The sequence below is a fragment of the Nanorana parkeri genome, unplaced genomic scaffold, assembly GCF_000935625.1.
Source record: "Nanorana parkeri isolate BGI_ZX_2015 unplaced genomic scaffold, ASM93562v1 scaffold1402, whole genome shotgun sequence".
Classification (NCBI taxonomy): Eukaryota; Metazoa; Chordata; class Amphibia; order Anura; family Dicroglossidae; genus Nanorana; species Nanorana parkeri.
This window is the reverse complement of record NW_017307670.1, coordinates 148,893-171,693: the sequence shown is the minus strand read 5'-3', so window position 1 is coordinate 171,693 and position 22,801 is coordinate 148,893. Positions and strand designations below refer to the sequence as shown.

The following is a 22,801-nucleotide window of genomic DNA, read 5'->3' as shown; positions in this document are numbered from 1 at the left end:
GGGGGGGGGGTTAGTTCCACAATGTTTTGGAGCAGGGCAGTGCAATCCTGATTTCAGCAAAGCATTTGATATGGTTCCACATAATGATATAATCAATCTGTACTATCCTGTTCTATTTAATATGTTTGTAAGTAATAAAATTGAAGGTTTGGAACACAATTTGTCATTGCTAGAAGTTTGGTTAAATCAGTGGAAACTACAGTTCCAGTTCACTGGGAAAAGAATCCTCTGACACAGTTCAATATTGGGGAAACAGTATAGGCCAGAACTACAGAGAAAAAATATTTAGGGGTGCTTATGTCAGATTATGCCAACAAAAATGGCAAAAGATCTGAGGTATAAAGTATACTGCAGAAACTTAGGGGTCTATTCACGAAGCAGCCGGAGGATACATCCGTAGCTTCGGCTGATCCTTCGGCTAGCTTCGGCCGCAGGACCTTTTCGGTTTAGTAGAACCGAAGGACTGCTGTACCGAAGTCGGCCATGCTGTGCCGAAGTCAGCCGTGGTGCTCAGTCGAGCCGAAGGCATATGCTTTGGCTCGACTGAGCGAAGGTGAAAGCCGAAGCTGGCCGAGCGGCCGGCCATTGGCCGGCCGACAGCCTTCTTCTGACAGCTGGGTGGCCACTTGCAGAGAGGTCAGCGTCCCTGGTTACCAGCTAACCAGGGACACTGATCTCCAGACAGCCTAACTCTGTCGGGCGCTCCGGGAGTCTCCCGCTACCGGGCGCCCAGGTGGGAAACACTGCTTTTATTTTTTTAATCTGACACGGAGCCGTTGGCTGGCGTCAGAATAAAAAAAAAAATATATATATATTTTTCACCATAGGAATGCCTTGCTAGATTCCTATTGGCTATTTCGATTTGCAATAGCCAATAGCAAACTAGCTATTGCACCCGCCCACTGCTGCAGTTCTCCATCAGGTCCGCACTAGTGATTGACAGCAGCAGAGGGCGGGTACAATAGCTAGTTTGCTATTTGCTATTGCAAATTGAAATAGCCAATATGAATCTAGCAATGCATTCCTATGGCAAAAATGTTTTTTTTTCTTTTTTTTTGAAGGCAGCAGAACCGCCGGCCAATAGAAAACAGTTGGGCGGAGCTAGCTGTCACTGCATTTGGCTATTCACTCACTGCTGTTCGGCATCTATAAGAATAGACCGAACAGCAGCGATTAGCCTGCCGGAGGTTCGGCTTAGCTGATCCAGATGTTGGATCGGCTGAGTCAAACTCCTTCTGCACTTCGGATCGGCTGAACATGCTGAGCATGTTTGGCCGACTCGAAGCCACATGAAACCCCCCGATGTACGGCTGATTTCAGACGATATAATGCTGAAATCAGCCGTACCAGCCTGAAGTGAATAGCCAAACAACGTTCGGCTCACTCCGCTTCAGGCCGGTCATTCACTCGGGTGCCTACTGGAGCTTAGTGAATAGACCCCTTAGTGACACTAAACTCAGGAATTAAATCTTAAAATCACATTCAAGTACCTTAACTATTAACACAAATGTATCTTATTTGTGTATCACTTGGCTGTAGATCCTCAAATCATCTCTGAATTGGTGCTGACACTGTCCTTCCTTCTGGAGGCTGGCTACCTTTGTTCCCCCTGGCCCCTGTGTGTGGTGTAAAGTAGCTACCACCCCAAGCTCAGTCCCGTGATGGACTACAGTCTCATGTTTAGTTAACTTATTTGTTTTGGGATTGTAGTTCATCACATGAGGGAGCATAGAGCGGTGGTTACTTTTCTGGTTCCCTCTGCTGTAGAGGGGCTACAAATCTCAGCAATACATTATACAGCAATGCAGGATACCACCAGCTATAGAGGACTACAAATACCAGCAATACATTTCTTAACCATGGTGTTGTGAGGGTTCCCCCCTTCATGCTTACTACACCCCCAATCACCACAAGCAATGGATGGCGCACAATGCTTCAATTTAACATTTAGATTCAGCTGCCCTCATCTTCGCATCTACTGACTTATTTTAACACAGTGTGTTCAGTTAAATTATCTTCTGCAAATGCTCAGCTTAAGCAGCAACAAAACAAACTTTAGCTTTCATTATCTAATTTGTATTTTAAAACAAAATGCACCTAAAATGACTTGGATACTTTACTTTCTTTTAGAGATGAGCGAACTTCTGAAAAGTTTGATCAGTTGTAGCCTGAGCCGCTTCCTTTAACAATTCTGCCATGGATACTAAGAGTTTTACAGTAATGTAAAAACAGCCTTTGGAGCAGCCTATTGTCACAAACGTCCTGGATCATTGGATGAGGGGGTAGGTTTATGTCATGGGGGGTGAAAATAAACCTTATGGTACATTTGTAAGATACTGATAATAAATATATATTGATGTCTGTATGTACTAAGGGTGGTATTTATTTTGTGTAAAGCTTTGATTTGCAAATATTTGAAAAGCTATCCTTTAAAATGTGGAGAGCAATGGTCTTGAGACAAATTAGAAAATCTCAGTAGAAAAATGTTAAGAGGAACTACAGGTGATTTCCACTGTTTCGATATCAGCTTCTCAGAGAGTAACTCTATGGGGTTGATTTACTAACCTTATAAACACGCCACGAACAAGTATACACCTCTGTAGTGTGTTCCCTCCCAGCATGATCTATGGGTGGAATCTAGACACCTTTGTAGTGTGTACACACCCAGCAGGTGTGTTGTGCAAAGCCCTGCATGAATTGCAAGGTGATGTTGTGTAAATTAGCTCTACGTTGTGTTGCTTGCGTTGATGTATGCAGGAATGTAAATGCATGAGCTAACCATTTTTGTCTAAACTGTGAAGCAGCATTATATATGCATCATGTGCATGATTTTTCCATATATGGCATTAGTGGAAATATGCTTTTAGAGACTTTTTGGTTGATAAATATGTTTTGCTGTGTAAAAATCACACGCACCTAGTGCGTGCATGTGTTTAGGTTAGTAAATCACCCCCTATGTATTTATTATCAATGGGACATATAGAACTGCTTTACCTTATACAGCAGTATTCCAAGATAGTCCCAACTGTGCTTGTTGCTGCCAAGCCCTAGTAAATCTTATGTATCTCCTTTGGAGATGGCAGTAGTTGGTACAATATTGCAGATACAGTATGTGCATCAGTAATTTAATAATAATGTAAATTTGAAATTGGAGCGCATGACTTTGCAGCATAGGGAGCCCTAAATACATTTCAAAATATTTGGTTGGAATGGCATCAGACATCTGGGCTGGTACCAAATAATTTATTTGTATGATTGCTGTATAGCTAATACATAGGACAGAAGGTTTTTTTGTGTTTTTTTTGTAGAGTAATGTTTTAAAATTGTCAAATGCTTTTGTATTGTGGATGCCCGCACCATCTTGTTTATTGTTTGTTTTATTAATAAATAAATAAAATATGGGAAAAAATGAATTTTGATCCAGTTCCGCAGATCCACTTTTGTTGTTGTCTTGTTTGTCTCCAGTTTTTACGAATCGGCCCGTAAGCACACATCACAGTGTAGACTGCATGGGCCTTGTGTGTGATTCTTTATACCTGCATTATTTTCATTTTGAGAAGGCTGACATGGGTAGATTAATTATTTAAATGGTTCCAAATAGCGAGTCTGTCCTCTTACAGAAGAATGATTTATACGCGTTGGCATTTTATGGAAGGATACTTGCATGTGAATAATAAATAGCTAATCAAAGTCTCAGTAAATTTAAGTAATGTAGCAGATGACTGACAGCATGCTTCTCCCAGCAGAACTATATCATATATAGAAGATGATAGGAGCTCCTCTTGGCTTCAAGTGCCACAGCTCAGGATAAATGGACATATGTGAGGGCCCTTGGCAGAAAGAAGAGGTATCTTCTGCATTCATCAAATGCTGACTTTGCATAGATGTCACTCTGTTATTTATTGAGGTCATAGAAATAAAGCAGCACATGACCCCATTCTAAGGCTCTCATATGAGGTATATTGTTAATCATCACATTGTTACACTAAACAGATTTATTGTGGGTCTGAAGTGATGCCAAGATTTACCCCACACTGTAAGTCGAAAGGGACTTGAGGTGTAAGTAACCATATGAGGTGTTACATAAATAACATTTATTTATTGAAAGTTGAACTCCTAGCAAATCTAAAAAAAAAAAACGTGTATTTATTAACAAATACTGAAAGTTATTTTTTAGTGCAATTTGTGTAAGTACCTAAATATTACTATACTATATCCCCTGGACAGCAGCACTCTTTTCTAGTTCTTATGCTAGTTCTTATAATTTTTGTTTCATAATAGCAAGATTATTTAATTGCAAGCAGGTCCTAACTCCAAAAGAGTCACTTTACAAGATGTCCTAGTGAGTAATTGAGGTTCGCCTAACTTTACCAGTGTGTGAAAAAGAATTTTGCTATACTCGTAATGGTTTCATCTCACTCTCTCGGTTACAGCTCACATCTCATTCACCTGGTTACAGCTCATTCTTAATAAAGGAGGATTTAACGGTTCAATAAAATCTATACTGGACAGTCTCATAGGTGAACTTAGAAGAAACTGTTATGTTTCCTAAGTGGTCCGAGCTCATACAACATACAAATAAAGTAAGCTACACAAAAGTAGCCGCACTGTGTCATTTGTAAGCTCTTTAGACATTTCATCCATCTTCATCTGTTGTTTATTAGAATATGGCCCTCTCAGGAGACCATCCTATCCATAACGGGTCCTTCAACATTTATTATGCAGGAACTCAACAGAGAGGAAGTTAAATGGTGCTTTAGGTTGGCACTGATGCAGATTAGAAACTCTGTAAGGGTTTTTTACTGCTGTGCTGTGGGGTATATTCACCCTCTCTATTTGTAAAAGGTAACCATTATCTGGGGGATAGTAGGTAATGGAAGATGCTTTTTACAGCTGTAACAGAAAGAAGTTGACGGAAAATCTTTCAATGTGAACAACTGTCTAAAAACAAATTTCTCACATTTGCGATTCATAATTTCTGTTGCATCTCTGCAATGCATGATACAGTGGGACACACACAGGAAAACATTTTAAAAAGTAGCAGGGGTTAACTATGCACTACTCTATCCATAACGAAAAACATTTTTAGATACATTTTCAAGTAGAACTCCTATAACAGTGAAAGTGGAATAAATAGCCCCCCAAATGGGGTCAGACATAAAAACCAGACAAAAAATCTTATCCACTCCTATTGCATCCAAGACATAACAAAGTTAAAATGATGGATTTTGAAATAGTAATGCATGTTCTGAGATATGTGCTTTGTACGGTTTGGGAAAGGTATAGAGATAAAGGACACTAGTACAGGAGTAAAAACTGCTTTCCACAATTTAACCTGTAATCTGGGGGTCGGCAACCGGCCAATTGCATTCTACCTGTTGATCACAGATATGTGAATTGTAGATCACAACCCTGTTGTGCTGCCAGCTCCTGACCCTGCCTGTCACTTCTCAGACCTCAGATCAGAGTGCCAACATGCATGCAGAAGCTCCTTTTTGGCTTTAATGTCTCATATGACCTAGCCAAGGGGGGACCTGAGAGGACTTCACTTCTGGGCACCACTGCCACTGAGGTCTGGTGAGCAAATTTTTAGAGAGAGAGGGGGGAATTTGTGTGGTGGTACTGACCCCTGCAACTGACCTCTAATTTCTTTGTTACTTTTTTCTAGCCCCTGAACTCTGTTGTACTTACCCCTAATGCCTGCACTCTGCATTACTTGCTTCCTTCCTTCGACCTCTGCATTACATATTAGCGATCCATGAATCTGCATTAAATGTTAATGACTTCTGAATTATGCGTTACTTACTATTCACTCTTGCACTATGTGTTACTTACTCATGAACTATGAACTCTGTGTTGCATACTACTAACCCCATGCACTCTGCGTAACTTACTCCTAACCCCTGCACTCTACATTCCATACCACTGACCTCTTCATTTTGTGTTGCATATTGCTGACCACTGCATTCCATTCAACTGATTTATGAGCTCTGCCTTATATATTGAGTTCTGAATTCTGCGCTACGTACTACTGACTCCTGCACCCTGTTTCACATACTACTGACTTCTGAACTCAGCCTGACTTACTCCTGACCTCTGTACTCTTCTTTACATACTACTGATCCCTGCACCCTGTCTTACGTACTACTGACCTCTGAACTTCTTCATTGCTTACTACAGACCCCTGCACTCTGTGTTAATTACTCCAGACCTTTTAAAGTCTGTGTTACTTACTCCTGACCCATACACTCTGTGTGACTTACTATTGACCTGTGCACTCTGGGGTTCTTGCTCCTGACCCCTGCACTATGCATTACATACTACTGACCCTTGCACTCTGTGTTATTACAGTGTATTTACACTTACTGTAGTCAGTCACATTTGAGAAAACCCCTTTATGTGTTTGTTATGTGTTCCCATTCACAAAGCATACCCAAAATTATTTTTTGTAAAAAAAACATTTCTTACCTTTGGAGATGCTTTGTTGAAGCAGGCAAAGTGGCTGAATGCACATTTTTCTGAGCACCTTCACCTTCATAATCCATCCTTATACAAAGAATTAGGACAGACATGTGTGGATTGGTGTCGCTCATTAACTTAATTAACATACAATGCAGAAGTCAGGCTTTTAACTCTTTGTTAGGACAGGCAGTGTTCAAATCTACCTTACAAATTATAGTGAAATCATCCAGCACATTACAGACAGGGGTAACAAACCTCTCACAGCCCCTCCTAACATTACAAAGAAAGGGTAGAAATGTTAACCCTTTAGAAGCTAAGTAAAAACCCCAACCCAAGTAAAAGCTATTTAAACTGCAAGATGCATTTTTTTGTTTGTAATTTTTTTTTGTAGCTTATGCTATGTGAACGGGAGCATGTAACAACTACAAAATAGGTGTTATCCCAATAGGGCTGCAAAGTGGAAATACACTTTAAGCTAACAGGGCAGGGTATGTTTATGATTTTACAGTACCATTATTATTTTTTTAAACTTTCCTTACTTTTTGATAGGGCCTTGTTAGGTTATCTCCTATAAAAAGTGCTGCACCTTGATAATCTTTGATCTCTTCCATGTTGTTCAGGTAGTTCCAGCTCCTCCAGCTCGCCAGGGTTGCCTAGCCCTGCTGTAAGCGAATGGCAGAGAGTTAAGTATACCTAGATAAGAGAGTTGCCTTATATAACCAACTTATTATAAAACTGAAATAACAATATAGTAGACCGGAGCTGTGCTGATCATCACTTGCTAGCTCTTCTCTGCCCTTCATTATCACTAAGTGCTCTCCAGCCATTGTGTCACAGGCATGTATCACTTCATGTTCCCGGAAAGGTTACACTGATTAAAACCGTCTGACTGCCACAGAAATGTTTGTAAAAGTCACTTTCTAGGTTTCTAAGATTTTCTTTCTCTCTGCTGTGATTGTAATATTTCTGCACCGAAAAGTTATTCAAATGAAAAGCAAATGAATCACCTAATGTCAGAGGACTCTAACAGTACTCGAACAGGACTCGATTCTAACAGTTATTTTCGGCTATTCAGTTAGGGTTTAAGCCAAATTTCAGGCAAACAGCAATGACTGCAGGTATGTATTTAATAAAAATAATTACATCACTTTAATTAATCTACTATATATATCTAAATGTAGCTAGTTTTTAGGTTCCTCGAATTCAGTGTAGAGCAGCAGCCAGATTTGGAGAGGTAGGGGCAGTACTTGGGGTCAATCATATGTACTGCATTCATGTGGTGACGGGAAGGATACAGTGATAGGAGTAGTGAGTATAGAAATTACTTCATCGGCCAGTTGCTGCTCCTTCACTGTCCACCTAATTGTAATGCTTTAAGTGACAATCAGGAGTTACATCTTAAAAATACATTCAACTACCTTAACTATTAACATAAATGTTATAATTTAAATATACATTTTATTTTTGTATCACTTGGCTGTAGATCCTCAAATCATCTCTGAATTGGTGCTGACACCAGGTGCTGTCCTTCCTTCTGGAGGGTGGCTACTTTTTGTTCTCCATGGTCTCTGTGTGTGTTGTAAAGTAGCCACCACTTCAAGCTCACTCCGGTCATGGACTACAATCTCAATACAAATTAGTTAACTAAACATGAGATGTAGTCCATCACGGCACGACGATGAGGTTGAAGCAGTGGCTACTTTACAACAAACACAGGCACCACGGGGAACAAAAGTAATTTTCATTCAGAGATGATTTGAGGATCTACAGCCGAGTGATACACAAATAAGATACATTTTTGTTAATAGTTAAGGTACTTGAATGCATTTTTAAGATTTAATTCCTGAGTTTAGTGTCATTTCAGATTTAATTCCTGAGTTTAGTGTCCTTTTAAGGTATATACATATATATATAAGCAACACTTTAATGTACACCTAACCTAAATTAGTGCATAATAGAACATTGTTTCATACTGATCCTATCTATACAGGTCAGATGGATATAGTTGTCTTTTAAGTTTATATTTATTAGGTAGATCTATTTGTTACTTATTATATGAGTCAGAATCAGCTTTCCCACAGGCACAAGCAGTCTAATTATATCTGTTTTATGTGGTTAATACCTAAATATTATCCTTGGAGACCATATCTGTTGGTAAATAGGATGCAACTTGTGTCTTATCACCCGCTGATATAATTATAGCAAGCATTACTCTCTACCCACTTATTTGTCGAACCTACATTTGACTTAGCAACGACTTCTATACAGCAGAGCTCAGAGAGGGGAAGGGAGAAGCAATACAGGGAGCTAATGAGCTGTGTTGCAGTGTAAGGAGAGAACAGAGTGACAGAGAGATGAACTCATTGGTGGGATGTTTCTCTTTTCACTGTCCAGTCACAGGGTGGAAGAAAACTGTAAGTTAAAGGCGAAACGCAGCAGAGAAAAATCAGGTCCTCCCCTGCCAGATAGGGCTGTGCTGTGTGGCAGGGCTGTGTAAATATCAGGACTGGGTAGACAGAAATATAAATCTCTTTGGACAGTAAATCTGCTCCCTTGTATGTATTTTGTTGGTGAATTTAGATGTTCAGTTTTAATAAAATGTCTCTGACTTCCTTACTTTTGAGTCCGGGAGCCAAAATTCCTTATCTTTATATGTGTTCTGGATCAGTAATCAGAAAGCAATGAAATCAAAGCTGCAAAGTTACATATTTAGGTTTCAAATAAGATACATACCCATCAAAGATTATCTGCTGGTGTCATTTTATGCAGGAGTTGGGGTGCGGAAGGGAGGAAGGGAGGAGCAGGACATAGGAGAAACGTCCTAGAACCTTGTTTGTATCTCTTGTGTTTAAGGTCCTTTTAATTTAAAAAAATCATACATCATTAATGACCTTTCTAGATCAATCTCCAACCAGCAATTGTTTTCTAAAAGTAACCTTAAAATCCAATATGGTTTTCATGTATGAAGATGTTCTGGCCACTGCCGGTGAACAGAACTCCTTCAGTGTAGGTGTATTAGAGGGTGGGTGAATAAGATGAACAGAATGATTGATTATAAAGCACAGATTTCAATGTGTTGTATGTATTAGGTGATTTTTTAATATAAAAGAGTGATGATATGAGGCTAAGGTAAAAGAAAGGAAGGGCTTGAGATGTGGAAGGCAATAAAACACATTAGGGGGAATTTATCAAAACTGGAACAGACAGAAACTGGAGCAGCTGCCCATAGCAACCAATCAGTTTCTCTATTTAGTTTGTTCAGTTAAGATTTGAAAATGAAAGAGAGAATCTGATTGGTTGCCATGCACTACTACTCCAGATTTTGTTTGATCCAGTTTTGATAACTCCCCCTCACTGAGCCTTACGAATCAACGTGTTCTTCTTAAGTACCGGAGTTACTCCTTCTGAGCCATAAAAAGGACCTTCCTTGGAAGCTTCATTTCTGACTGTGGGCAAATAAGTTCAGTAAGAACACCCACGGACATGCTGTATAACATCTTAAGGCTTCTACGTTTCAATTTATTATGTAGATATATTAGTCATTGTATGAATCAGAATCGGGTTTCCCAGAAACCCTTCCCAGACAACTCTTTCAGAAACAGTAGAGGAGTAGTAAAAACTATGCCAACTAGAAAGATTATTGTCTAGATCAAGTTTATTTAATGGCTCATTTGGTAACCCAAATCCAGCATGTTTTAAGCTGCCCATACACCTTACGAATATCGGGACAATTTTCGTATGCGATCGCGTTTTCATCCGATATTTGTAAGGTTGTATGGGCACTGTACAACTGCAAATACTGTACAATCGTACGACTTTTGACTAACCAGCAGGTTGGAAAACTTCGGTCGATTGTACGATTTTCACAAGGTTGGTGTTTCCGTACGTCAAAATTTGCACGATTTACACTGCACATGCACAGATGAAAATATGTGCGGTCGATTACTGCAATTCGTCCAGGTGCTTTCTTTTAATTACTGCTGATCTAACCTTGCGATAATCGGGGCAGGATGGGGCCCCCGTACGAAAATCGTACCACGGTTCGATCATCGGACGAAAAGCTTCGTCCGATGATTGCAAGATGAACGGGCAGCTTTAAGGTTTACAACTTCATCAGGGCTATGGTAGATATAAATAGCCCCCCCCCCCTTAGTCCTGGTTAAGGGGGCCCTGTGTACCCAATAGAATGCGTTAGCGTGTTTTATAGAATGCAAAATTATATAAAATGTATTTGGACACAACCCTAGTTGGCACTCACTTTCCTACTATTCTACTGTAATTGCAATTGTGTGTAAAATCTGCACTTTTGGTGTTTCCTTTCAATGTAATGTGTCAGCAGCAGTGAAAACAAGTGAATCCTAAAGTCACTCTCTACAATCTCAAGATTTCTGCTGTAATGCTACAAGAACACAGATGTAATTTCTTTACTCTATAAAACAGCCTTTAAAGGAGAACTATGAGGTGAGTGCTTTTCACTCACCTCATAGTTCTAGCCGACCTGTGACAATGAGACTGTCACAGGTCGGCTCAGTAGATCGGGAGGTGAGCGAATACACATACCGGGTTCGCTCGCCTCTCGATCCTGTCACGGCTCTCTGCTGTGACAGGGGGAGGGGCTGGATTCCCCTCTCCCCGCTCCGATCTGCCAGCGCTGACTGGCGGAACGGACGGGGGAGGGGGCGGTTACAGCTGGCTCTGCCTCTAGATAGGCAGAGCCAGCTGTCACTCACGCAGCTGGGCGGATCCCGTCATCTACGTTGGGATCCGCTCCGGCTGCGGCGTCTCAGTATACCATGAGCTGTAGCTCGCGGTATACTGAGCTTAGGGTGACGGGAGGACGCTAGTTTGTGTCCTCCCGTTACCTTAAGGAGAACTATGGGGAAAAACACAGACCCCATAGTTCTCCTTTAAGTAACCTCAGCTTCCACCACTTCTATTTGGAATTTTATCAAACAAGATACCCCCCACTCCTCAATTTTTTTTCTTCCATTAACATCTTCAAAAATGTCCTATACACGCAACTTACTTTTGGTCCCCGCAGTTATTCTCTTGTGATAACACTATGACAGATCTGGAAGATTACTTAGCACTCATGAAGCAAGATGTAACTACAGAAAGTAGAAAGTAAGAAAAATCCATATGTGTGCTCAAGTACAAATGGCAACGATGGTTGGACTTTGCAATAACGCAAACTAGAATTGCAATATATGTAATTGCCCAGGGGAGGATTGATTTTTTTTTCTCAGCTAAATTAGTGTTGCCCTCTAAGGCGTACTTACCAATTTTAGGTTGTTAAAATTTAAATTTTCACATCATGTATCAAGTAATGGTTTAAATGCATTCTTTTTTTGTTGATTTCCAGCTGTGATTTCAAGAAACCAAGAAGGGCCGGGAGAGTTGGGAAAAGCTGTGCTAATTCCCAAAGATGATCAAGAGAAAATGAAAGAACTGTTCAAAATCAACCAGTTTAACCTCATGGCTAGTGATCTGATCGCATTAAACAGAAGCCTGCCAGATGTGAGATTGGAGGGGTAAGTTCTAAAGCTGCCTGTAACTCCAGTTTGCAGGCCAGTTTACCCTCTGCCTTGTGATGGGGGATTCTGGGACATTTATTGGCTAAAATTGTTTGGCTTTCAACTATGGACAGGTATAGCCACATAATTCAAGGACAGGGCTGCTGGAAGAGCATGTAACATTGGGTGCCCTTATCAATAGCTGTATGACAATCTTTCATCGTGTGTTCATATTTTTGTAACTAAGAGAATTTCCTGAGGGAGCATTCTGGTAATAATTTGTTCAACTGTCAAACTTCTGGCCATTTTTGGCTGCCTACATGCATGATATTTAAACATTAACTTTGGTGGGACTGGGAGCCCTTGGATCCCAAGCTTACACTTTAGATTAGGTCTCAACTTCTGTTGGTGCCTTGCCAGGACTAAGCTGCAACACCATTATTTAGCATACATTGTAGGAGTTTCATTGGTCGGGACATGGTCTCACATCGGACCACTTTAGGCTATGGATGAGACTTTGTTTTGAGCTGCGTGGGGCTTAGTTTCAAATGGGACCAGAAGCCAAGGTATTATATACAGTTTAGTCCCATGATTTAGGGAATCCCCAAGTGCACAACAAACATAATTTAAGCCATCACAAGGTTATTGCATTTTGCCAATTTTTGTAATTCAATCACCGCCTAGGGTTTCTTGACGTGCAAAGATCTTTCAGCCCAAAAGATACAGGAACCCAATAGGTTATTCTGCTTGTCAACATGTACCCAAAAACTGAAAGTCCAACTGCCAAATTTATGATAGAGCAGGGTAAGTTTTGCCTCTGTCAGGAATTTATTGCTGTGTGCAGCCCTAACTGGAAATTGCAGTACAGAAGGTGATGGGACATCTCTCTAATGGGAACATAAACAAAACCCTTTTTTTAGTAGATTGGGGTTGTTCCTGGTTGTGCCTTCCTGTCTTAGTGATGGACACCCCTCTACCCCTCTAGCAAGTGGAACAAAATCTCCCCATATGGGTCACACAAAAAAAGCCTGATACATTTAATTATTCCCACTTTATCCAAGACAAAAAAATGGTTGGAGTTAGGTGTGAAATACAGTAACGGTTTTAGTTAGACTGGTCCTTTAAGAATAGGCTGTTGCCCAAAATTGCCCAGGGCAAATGTTCAGCAAACTTTCAGCTATTCTAGACTGCTGCGTATAGACAAATAGCATGTTACTCATGGCAATCATCCCCTGTGCATTTCATATTTTATGAACTCTGTTTTTTTTATTCTGTATGATGGATGCCTGTATATTGTTACGAAGGGAAGGCAACACACATTAAAAAATAAAGCGTCTACCCATTTCTTAATCCAACGAAAATAACTTCCATATTAATATAACAAGTATGGAGGATAACGTAGCACGAGTTGTTTATTTGGCAGCAGCTGCATGTAGTTCAGATGCTCTCCATGGAAGAGGTTGGTTAACTAATGTAAGTATCCCCTAAAGACAAGATGTTATTTTTATTTTTTTAAATAGACAGCTTGGTCCTGCTGACCATACGCCTGAAGTGAACTGTATACAATAAAAAATAATGAAGTATTTTCAGCAGAATGCCAGTTAGGCTCTATCAAGCAGTGTAAGTGGAATTCATGAAAGCTGGAGAAAAGAAGATGTGTATGTTGCCTAGGGCAACCCGTCTTTTTTTTCTTCTTATTTTCTCTTTAAAGGGAATGACTCCTTCTTGACTCCTTATTTTTTTAGATCTATGCATGAAAGAGATCAACTTGATGTAAATCATTTGATAATAATCATTGTATTTTTATGTTTTCAAACCCTTGTTTGTATGTTTAGTTTGCAATTATATATACATGGGGGAAGCCATATTTTCTTAATGTACACACATGCTCTACTTACAACTCTGCAGTTCCACACAAAGGTTGTTCTTTACTGCTCTTTACTGTTGTTCCTTCTTAACAATGCACTCCAGACTGGATTAACCATTAAGCAAAATGAGCACGTGCTTAGGGCTCTAAGGGAAGGACTTTCCCACTAGCTACCATGCCCTTAAAGATTAAGTGCACTTTAAAACAAAGTGCTCTTATCCTATTTGCCCCCTTTCCCTACACTAACCATTCCCACACTCCTTCTCCACAGATCTATACTTACTAAGATGTAAAACGCAGGCATGTTACATAGACCTTTATGTGGCTCGTCTACCTTGATCTCAAGGTTATTGCATTTAGCTTGAAGGATGACGAGCACTATAGACCCTAATTATTTATTATCATATATCAAAGAAGTGATTTCCCTCGTCATGTGTAACTAAAAATGCCCCAGTCAGTTTAATGATTTTGATCCATGCCCGGGCTAGTACATAGATAATATCAATTTTATAACGTTGAGGGGCCTGGCTTGGAGCTGACCTTGAAGAAAACTGAAGAAGGTTTATAGATTTTCAAACTTTTATTTTACCTTCAGCAGCTATTGAGTATTAATGGCTTGTGAATTAAGCAATGGGGGAGCCAAGTGGGGCATCAGTTGTCCTTAATCCGGCCCTAAACACATACCCTGCCTGGTTGATATCTTTTGTTATGCTTACTGAAAAAATGCTGTCCTCTTATGCAACTTTATTAAAATGAAAAAAGTAGTCACACTGCAGGTAGGTAACATAATATAAGGTGCCTGCTCCAACCTTCTCTGTGTTTCCTTACCCCACCTCAGTAATCCAAATAAAAGGATTTATTCCAATATTTGGGGGGTCCCTACCCTTCAGTGTTAAGGACAAACTATTTTATGTATAGGGGTTCCCCACCTGGGGATGCAAAGGTGACATTCAGCTCAACATCTTACACTTCTACTTTAAAGGGAAATCTCTGCTAAAAAGTTGTAGGGTGCCATTGCTGGCTTTTCTTTTGAAAATTCTAATTGCCTGCCAGTCAATATTCTGCTACAGCTTAATGTGAACCTGTGGCCGGGCTTTACATAATCTTAAACTCTGTTAAGTCTTAGTAAAACAGTGAATGGTGAAGGTGCCAAGTCAAGTAGTAAGGCCTCATAGTCTAGGACTCTACACAGTTTAGTTGATAACGTGTTCTGTGGTTAACCTCTATCCAAAATGGCTAACTTTCATGTTTTCTATGGAAAATACCCTGTGAAACTTTCTTGGAAAGGCCTTGGACGCCCTTTTTATAAATGGGATGTCTTACATCATCTTGGTAGTTATATAATGCCAACTACACACTGCTTGATACACAACTTTCATTAAATTGAACTCAGCGGCTGCAAAGATGGCTTATGGATTTCCAAAGCTGGGAGCTCCAGCGTTAGACATCCTCTTTCATAAAAACAGAATTGAGGCAGAATATGGAGGAACATGGAAGAGCTCGCTCTAGCAAAGACTTAAAGGCATATTTCATTTTTAGTTTCCACTTCTTAATTTATTAGCTGCAATCCAGTCTGCGTGGAAAGCGTCTGGCTGGCTGTAAATATTTATAATTAGGATATACTAATGGATTTCCTAGATTAGTAGGAATTATCCATAAGAAATCATTTATAAAGCATTTTAGCAGACATAAGAAATGAAAACCATCTCAGTATAAAAACATTTCTCTGCATTCTGCTCGTGCATTGCATAAATTATGAAATTGAGCAAAATTGGCCTACATGGTATACTTTATGACTTGTTTAAAAAGAAGATCTCTGGCAAATGTAACATAAAATGTAATTTGTTCCATATATAATTTGTTCCATATATTTATATATAACGAGGATTTAGAAAATTTAAAAGAATGCTACAGTCCAATTTAGTTTAACATCTTTAGGAGTTGCTTGCTTTTCTACGTTTTGATTATTGTTGATTGATATGCAAATGCCAGCTCTTGTGGTCATCCATAGAGCAAGGAATGCAACTAGCATTCCTTGCTTTATAGAGAGTCTCTTGTCTCCATCACGCCAGGCCAATGAATCGATTTACTAAAGAATGAGAGTTATGTTCATTTAGAAAATGAAATGGTGACTTAAACTGTATGTGTGGGCAAAATAAAAATGCATATTTTCACATTTTGTATCTCTTAAATAATGCTGTGTGTAATGAAAAATATTGATGATCCTGCCAGAAATCAAATGAGCTAACGACACTGCCTCTCTTCAGTGGCATAACAATAGCCATAGCAGCCCATGCAGCTGCTATGGGGCCTGGGGTAGAAGGGGGCCCCATAAAGGATTTCAAAAGATGCTCTTGAGCTTGTACTACATATGACATTTCCAATCAAAAAGAGCTGACATCAGATGCATAGGAGGAGAGTATGCAGACAGCTCTCCGGCTACCTGTCCTGGATTTCAATTTTAGGGGTCGCCGAGGGGGCCCCATCAACACTTTGCTATGGGGCCCAAAGATCTGTATTTACGCCCCTGCCTCCGTTGCACATAAATTCCAACCAGCCCACCCTGAGCTCCCTCTTGCTTTACTACAAAACTTTGCATATCCCCATCTCAGTTTGTCCCACTCCACAAGGATACCCACTCCACATTGTGAGAAATAGCAGTACGTATGCCCAAATGTCGTCATTAATGTGCACCTGTGCCCAGACTCTGGATATTAAGGTCCATTGAATAAAAAGGCGTTTTATGTTGTATGTTATTTGTGCACCTGTTTATCAAATCTATATTTTGTAACACAAATACACTAAAATGAATTTAGAGCACACAAACACAATATAACCCCCAACAGTCTGTACAAAATAAATGAGGTTGTGTAGAGTAAATACATATCAAATATTTCAAGCTATAAAACAGTGTGTACCCTCTAAAAGGTGAAACATTCGAGCAGTGTATGGCCAGCTTAAGCCTGCAGTAGCTTTATGTTGGGCACACACCTTACAACCATCGCAAGACTTTTGTCTTGTGATGGTTGTAAGGTACTTAAAAAAACGTACGATCTGCCTATCTTGGACAGGCAGATCGTAATGGCGATGATCGCATGCCCGCCCGATGACCGCAATGCTGAACAGGCAGTGTGCGCTTCCGCACACCGGCCCATCCGGCTTTTATCTTACGAACATGTTCGTAAGTTTAAAGTCGTGCGACCTTACAGTAGTAGAGGTCGCACTGCTTCCACACACCTTACGATAATCGTACGATCGCGGGATTTCCATCGATTATCGTACGATTATCGTAAGGTGTGTGGTCACCCTTAGAAAGATAATAAACTGAAAAGCTGGCCATACACCTTACAATTATCTGCAGATGTTCTGTGGTCAGATGGAAAAGGTGCAACATATTCCTCCATCTACACTTAACTGTGTGGATGGAGTAATCTCCACCTGGGCCAATCTGTTGCACTTTTTCCATCTGACCACAGAAAATCTGCAGATAATTGTAAGGTGTATGGGCACCTTAAGACTTTGGTCAGCTTCTGATTTGATGCACCTAATTTATTTAAGCTGAAGGTTTGATTGGGCTTTAAGTATTGGAACTGTTTGTATTACTTGGTGCATGAGTCCTAAGCTCTACTTTCACAGTAAGTGCCATGTCTACCGCACAGCAGAGCTGAAGGTTGGTTTAGGGAGATAGATTTTCCAGATATTTACTCTTTGAACTGGAATTGTAAGATTGCTCAAAGCTTTTCTATTAGAAAACAAATTATGCATGTAGTCTTAGGGCATATACTTGAAGCTGTGGATGTGAGGTTTTCTGAAAATTGATTGCAGGTGAATCAGTCACTGTCATTTAAAAGACACAAACCAAGCAGATTTAACTGCAGTGAATGTTTGGTGAAAGCCACATTCATTGCTTTATAAATATACCCCTTAGTGTCTCTCAATGGTAATACATCATCCTGCAAAGTAAATGCAGATTTAGAGGTTAGGTTAGTCTAGCATGAAATTGACTTCCTTTGCTTTTGCCTTTGCCTTGTGCTGATAACTTGTGGAATGCCCATGAAATGATTAGTGTATTCTGCGACTTTACAACCTGCTAAATGGAAGATGAGCAGAGAACAACACTGAAATGAATTGAAGCCCATTCACCTCTCCCGCAGGTTCTGTATCTGATTGAGGTTTGTATTTGTGTAGAGGAGCCTGGTGTCCACCTAGACACAGCCTGAATACCAATAGCAAGCAAAGGCTTTGTGCAATAGCCGGATCCATGTAACTGCCAGTAAATATGTTTTGCATGCAAACCTGTGCTGAATATAAAAAATAAAAGGCTAACATTAGAGTGTAAAGGGTCAGTCCAGCCTCAAATTATTTTTTGCAGATGCTGAAGAGTTAAAGTGCATGTTAGCCAAAACTTTTTTGATAGAGTAGGCAAGGGTTAAAAACCTTGGGGTTGGGCTATTGTACATGTCCCATTGCAGTCCTGATGGAAAAAACCCATCTGTATCTGTGGTGGGTGCAGGATTGACATACAGATGGTGCCGCGCTTGACAGTAATAAGGAGAAGACTCACTGGCACTCCAACTGTGATGCAAACACATCTTTTATTGACGCAAGTTCATGTTATCACAAAGCAAACTAGGTTTCAATACATATACATCAGTGCATCAATAAAAGATGTGTTTGCATCACAGTTGAAGTGGCGGTGACTCTTCTCCTTATTACTGTTGGGGTTGGTTTCCCTTCAGTTTCTGCTCCAAAAATGCAACAAGAAGGGAAAGAGAATCTGTAAAAAGTGACCGGAAATTCCACTCTGAGACAGCTATCCCCGTTGGAATATTTAATCTCACCTCTTGATCTTCAACTCTAAAAGTTTGGAATTTCTCTAGAATTTTGATTTTGGACATTTTCTGTTTCAGTATCACTGGTCACCAGAACAAATGGAAAGGGCAGATCTAGCTAGGGAATATAGACTGCAAAAAAAACAGACCAGACAGGAGTTCTAATCCTTCCCTATTCTATCCAAAAGTGTAAAAAAAGCAGCTATGGCTATACATACACTTTAACCCCTTCCTGACCGATGACGGAATTATTCCTTCAAAATCTGTCATTTGAAGACTAGTGACTGAACAACTACATCATGCGGGGAAAATAAGCGCTGGTCAGTGGAGGGACCAGCACTCATGGGGTTAATGCTGTTACTGGGTCCTTCTGTGTCTAAGGCAGATGCTCAACAGCAAATCGGGGGGTCAATAGCCAATCGCAGTGATCACAGTGCTGTTACAGCCACTGATCCCGCTTGCAGCTCATCACACCGAGCTGAGCCAGTTGGATCAATATGCTACAAAGGGATACAAAGTATCTCTGAGGAGAATACAGTGTCTCCTCAAAATATTAGGTATCCAAAACCCCTGTGTATAAAAAAAATTACCCTTTAGTGCCCTCACTAAAAAAAAGTAAAAAAGTTTAAAAAAGTAAAAGAAAATAAGTTTAATAAAAAAAAGATCAGAAAATATGTTCCACGCTAAAATTGTATTTCAATCCATATTTTGTGACCTATAACTTCCAAAATAAACTGGAATCCCAGACAAATGATATACCCTACAAATCAGCACAAATTAAATAATTTACTATGAATTACTTTCTGTTAGCTACACAATCATTATGTACACCTTATTATTGCCAAAACAGTAGGAAAAATTGTTTTTTTCCCAATTTTTTTTATTTTTTATATAAAAATAAGAATTTCTATATGCATAGGTCGCATCAAATTTAAAAAAAAAATGTTCCTTTAAAAAATGGTTTATAATATGTGTAGGTATGAGGAAGATGGAAATTATAGTTAAACAAACACAATGCAAAAATTGCAAAATTGCTCCGGTCCCCGGGAACTAAAACATTTTCTGAAGCTGTGTCACTAAGAGGTTAAACCCTTGGGGGTCGCATCGGGCCCTTTGACACTTGTTGTTCAGCTCTCGGGGGCCCCTTCACACAGTAATGTGTATTTTATCTTAACTTGGCCCTTCCTCAAGCCAATAAAGGAAAATTATTTTGAAAAAGCATCCAATAGTTAAATTGTTTGGCGTATTCATTTCACATCATCTTACTTTTTACTGTGCTTTTCGTGTTTTTTTTCTTCTTCTTCTTCTTCTTCTTCTAATCTTTTAAGTGACTCTTGCTGCAGCACCAGTCTTTTTTAAGTGGGCTGTAGGGAGCACAAGTGTAGAAGCATGGATTTGTAAAGTGGCTGTAATAGTAGTGATCTCTACGTGTCTAATGCAATGTGTTTTCTAAAGCTTGCCCCAACTCGCAACTCAGGTGCAGCATATTCACATTCTATGACCATCAATTGCAATATGTCTGTAGTCCCTGGGTTATGAACAAGATAGGGTCTGTAGGTGTAACTCCAGTCAGTATTGGATCGCATAGGGAAGGGTTAACCCCCTGTAAAGTTTGTTTTGCTGTGTGTGCCCCTGTTCAGAAGATTTCACCTCACTTTCTGTCCCTGTGACAATTGGATTTTGAAAATTTTGGGTTGTTGTGGGAACAAGGATTGGTGATAAAGCTTCAGCGGAGACAGCTTTTTCCCATGATAACTCTTACAGGAGTGAATTTCTTGTTGTCTCAAGGACAGGAAGTGAGATTAAATATTTCTAACGAGGATACAGATACTAGTAAAAACCTCACAGTGACCCGGAAGAAGAAGTGGGTACCCCTCGTCTACACGTCTAACAAGAGCCAACTTCCTGTAATATACGCATAGTACTGCGAACCAGACTCAAAAAGGCGGGCACTCCTCGTCAATACGAGCAAGGTAGCATTACAACTACCTCTGCTGTACAGTAATAGCCTCCGTTTGTAAGTAGGAGTCGTATGTAAGTTGGATGTATGCAACTCGGGTACTGCCTGTATTTCATTCATTTAATATTATTTGAGGGCCTTTGGTGATGTCAGAGGCACATTTGAGGCCCCCTATATCAACATAGTTGACCACCACTGCTTAAACCACCTGACTTTTTTTATATGTCCATGCCCGTGTTGATAATATCTCTGTCCTGGGTACTATGATTTTTATAGGAGGCTCTTACTAACCCTGAAAGCAACCAGCAGAAAAATAGTGGACCTCAGGTTTAGTTTGCTTTTGGTTTGGAACACCCTAATGCAATGACTAGAGCCCATTGTATCATTAAAAAAAAACATATAATTGATCGCTTACCTGCATGTTAGGCATAAATACTTTGGATATGTTTGCTTGAAGCCATTTATGACATTACAATAGGAATTTGAACTGAAAAGAACTGAATGGAATCAAGCTGTATTAGATCAAAGACTCGGTTTGTGGGGAATCCAATAATAAAATACATTATTACTGAGTATTGAAGATATATTAAATATTAAACTGTGAGTAGGTGTGTTCACTTAAACTTGCCTGGCAGATTATTCAGCCATTAACCGAGGTGTTAATTACATAGTAAAGTACACTTGTTACAAAAGGTGAAAATAATGGGGAAACCTCCTTGTTGACGCTTACAATGGATTAGTTTGTTAAGACCGGTATAACACTTTGTTGCTTTTATTAAAGGGCCAGGCAACCCAAAACATATTTTAGTTAAAGGTGGATTGAGATGGATTTAGTTATCCGATAACTTTGTACATTGCTGGGGAGGACTCCATTAGTGACATTTGCCTGTCATAGTTACCTACTCTGTTCCTGTCTACTTTGGAGTTTTGGGTGTTTTCAAATTTTGTGGGGTGTTTCTACTCCTTTTGTTGCGCTCTCATATACTATATAAATGAACCACAAAATTCAACACGTTGTACCCCCTTATAACTGCCCCCCTTTCCTGTTTAGTTTTTTTTTGGTATCCTATATGTATGTGTAGCTGGCTACAATGCTTGTACACACAGCCACACATGACTGATGAAAGCACATTAGATAATGTCAGTAAAATTCACAGTCGCCAAATTCTGAAAAATGTCAGTCAACCAGAGAGTGAGTTCCAAATTGGCATGGCAAAGAGATCTCATTGCCATTGCCATTAACATAAATGCAATATTGTATTTGCTCCAAATCTACAAAACAGCTTATGTGACAGCGCCCTCAAAATATAATTCAATTTTTGCTATATGAAAAAGTCATATATATATATATATCAATTGCAAGGATTTTAGTAAACAGTATTGCTGAGTCTTACCTTTACCTGGCAATTAGAGTTCAATCATTAACTTCATCCTTAGAAGGTCTGTAAAATGTAAAATAATGTCATCATTGTCAGTGTATTAACAAGAAAAAAAAACCATTGGGAACCAGTAAACGGGAAATTATATTTTCTGGGAGCTCTGTACACAGTAGGCCTGGTTCACACTACAGCTCATTTTGTCCCCATAAGTCCCCATTTGAGTCAATAGCAAACTCTTGGAAACGCGCATTTACACCAATGTGTCCATTTACATCAATGTGTCACAATCTACTCATAGAAACGTGTGACTTACTGCACATGCAGTTTACGTGCGTACAAATGTGCAACTAAAAATGTGGGTTTCTACGTGTGAAAACGCTGTCGCCTAGGTGTGAATCAGGCCTTAGTGTTGTCTTGGCAAAAGTGCAACCAGGTAAGGACTGGGAACTTTTGGCCTGTAGGGCAAACTCAGCCAGCTTGCCCTTTAATGCTGAGGAGAGATTTCTGTGGGCCAAAGAAAGTGTACAGTGCAAATTGTGCCGCAGTGATTGTTGGCCACTGTGAAAGGTGGGTGTCCCTAAAGGACATAGTGACACCTTTTTCACATTTTCCAGCATCGGCTTCCTTCACGGCTCCTCGCATTCGGTCTCAAGAGATCTCAGAGCTGCAAGGATGATACTAGAAAACCTCTCTGTGCCAGATGCTGTGATCAGTGGTCTGGGGAGTGGGGAGCAACTCATTATACAGTGTAAAGCCTTGGTCGCTGACAGGTCCTGTGTTCTATCAAA

At 39.9% G+C, this 22,801-nt stretch overlaps 1 protein-coding gene across 5 annotated transcripts in view; it reads left to right on the top strand.

Annotated features, from left to right (window-relative positions):
* The window catches only part of GALNT13 (polypeptide N-acetylgalactosaminyltransferase 13), a 219,951-nt gene that overhangs the window by 85,479 nt on the left and 111,671 nt on the right, over positions 1 to 22,801 (top strand). For 3 of the 5 annotated variants that reach the window (XM_018569808.1, XM_018569807.1, XM_018569810.1), the window contains exon 2: positions 11,825 to 11,993. The exons of 1 other annotated variant lie outside the window; for it this stretch is intronic. In XM_018569808.1, coding sequence (XP_018425310.1) covers positions 11,825 to 11,993 — 169 coding nt within the window. The remainder of the gene's footprint in view (positions 1 to 11,824; positions 11,994 to 22,801) is intronic. One more of the 5 variants, XM_018569811.1, reaches the window with a different exon arrangement.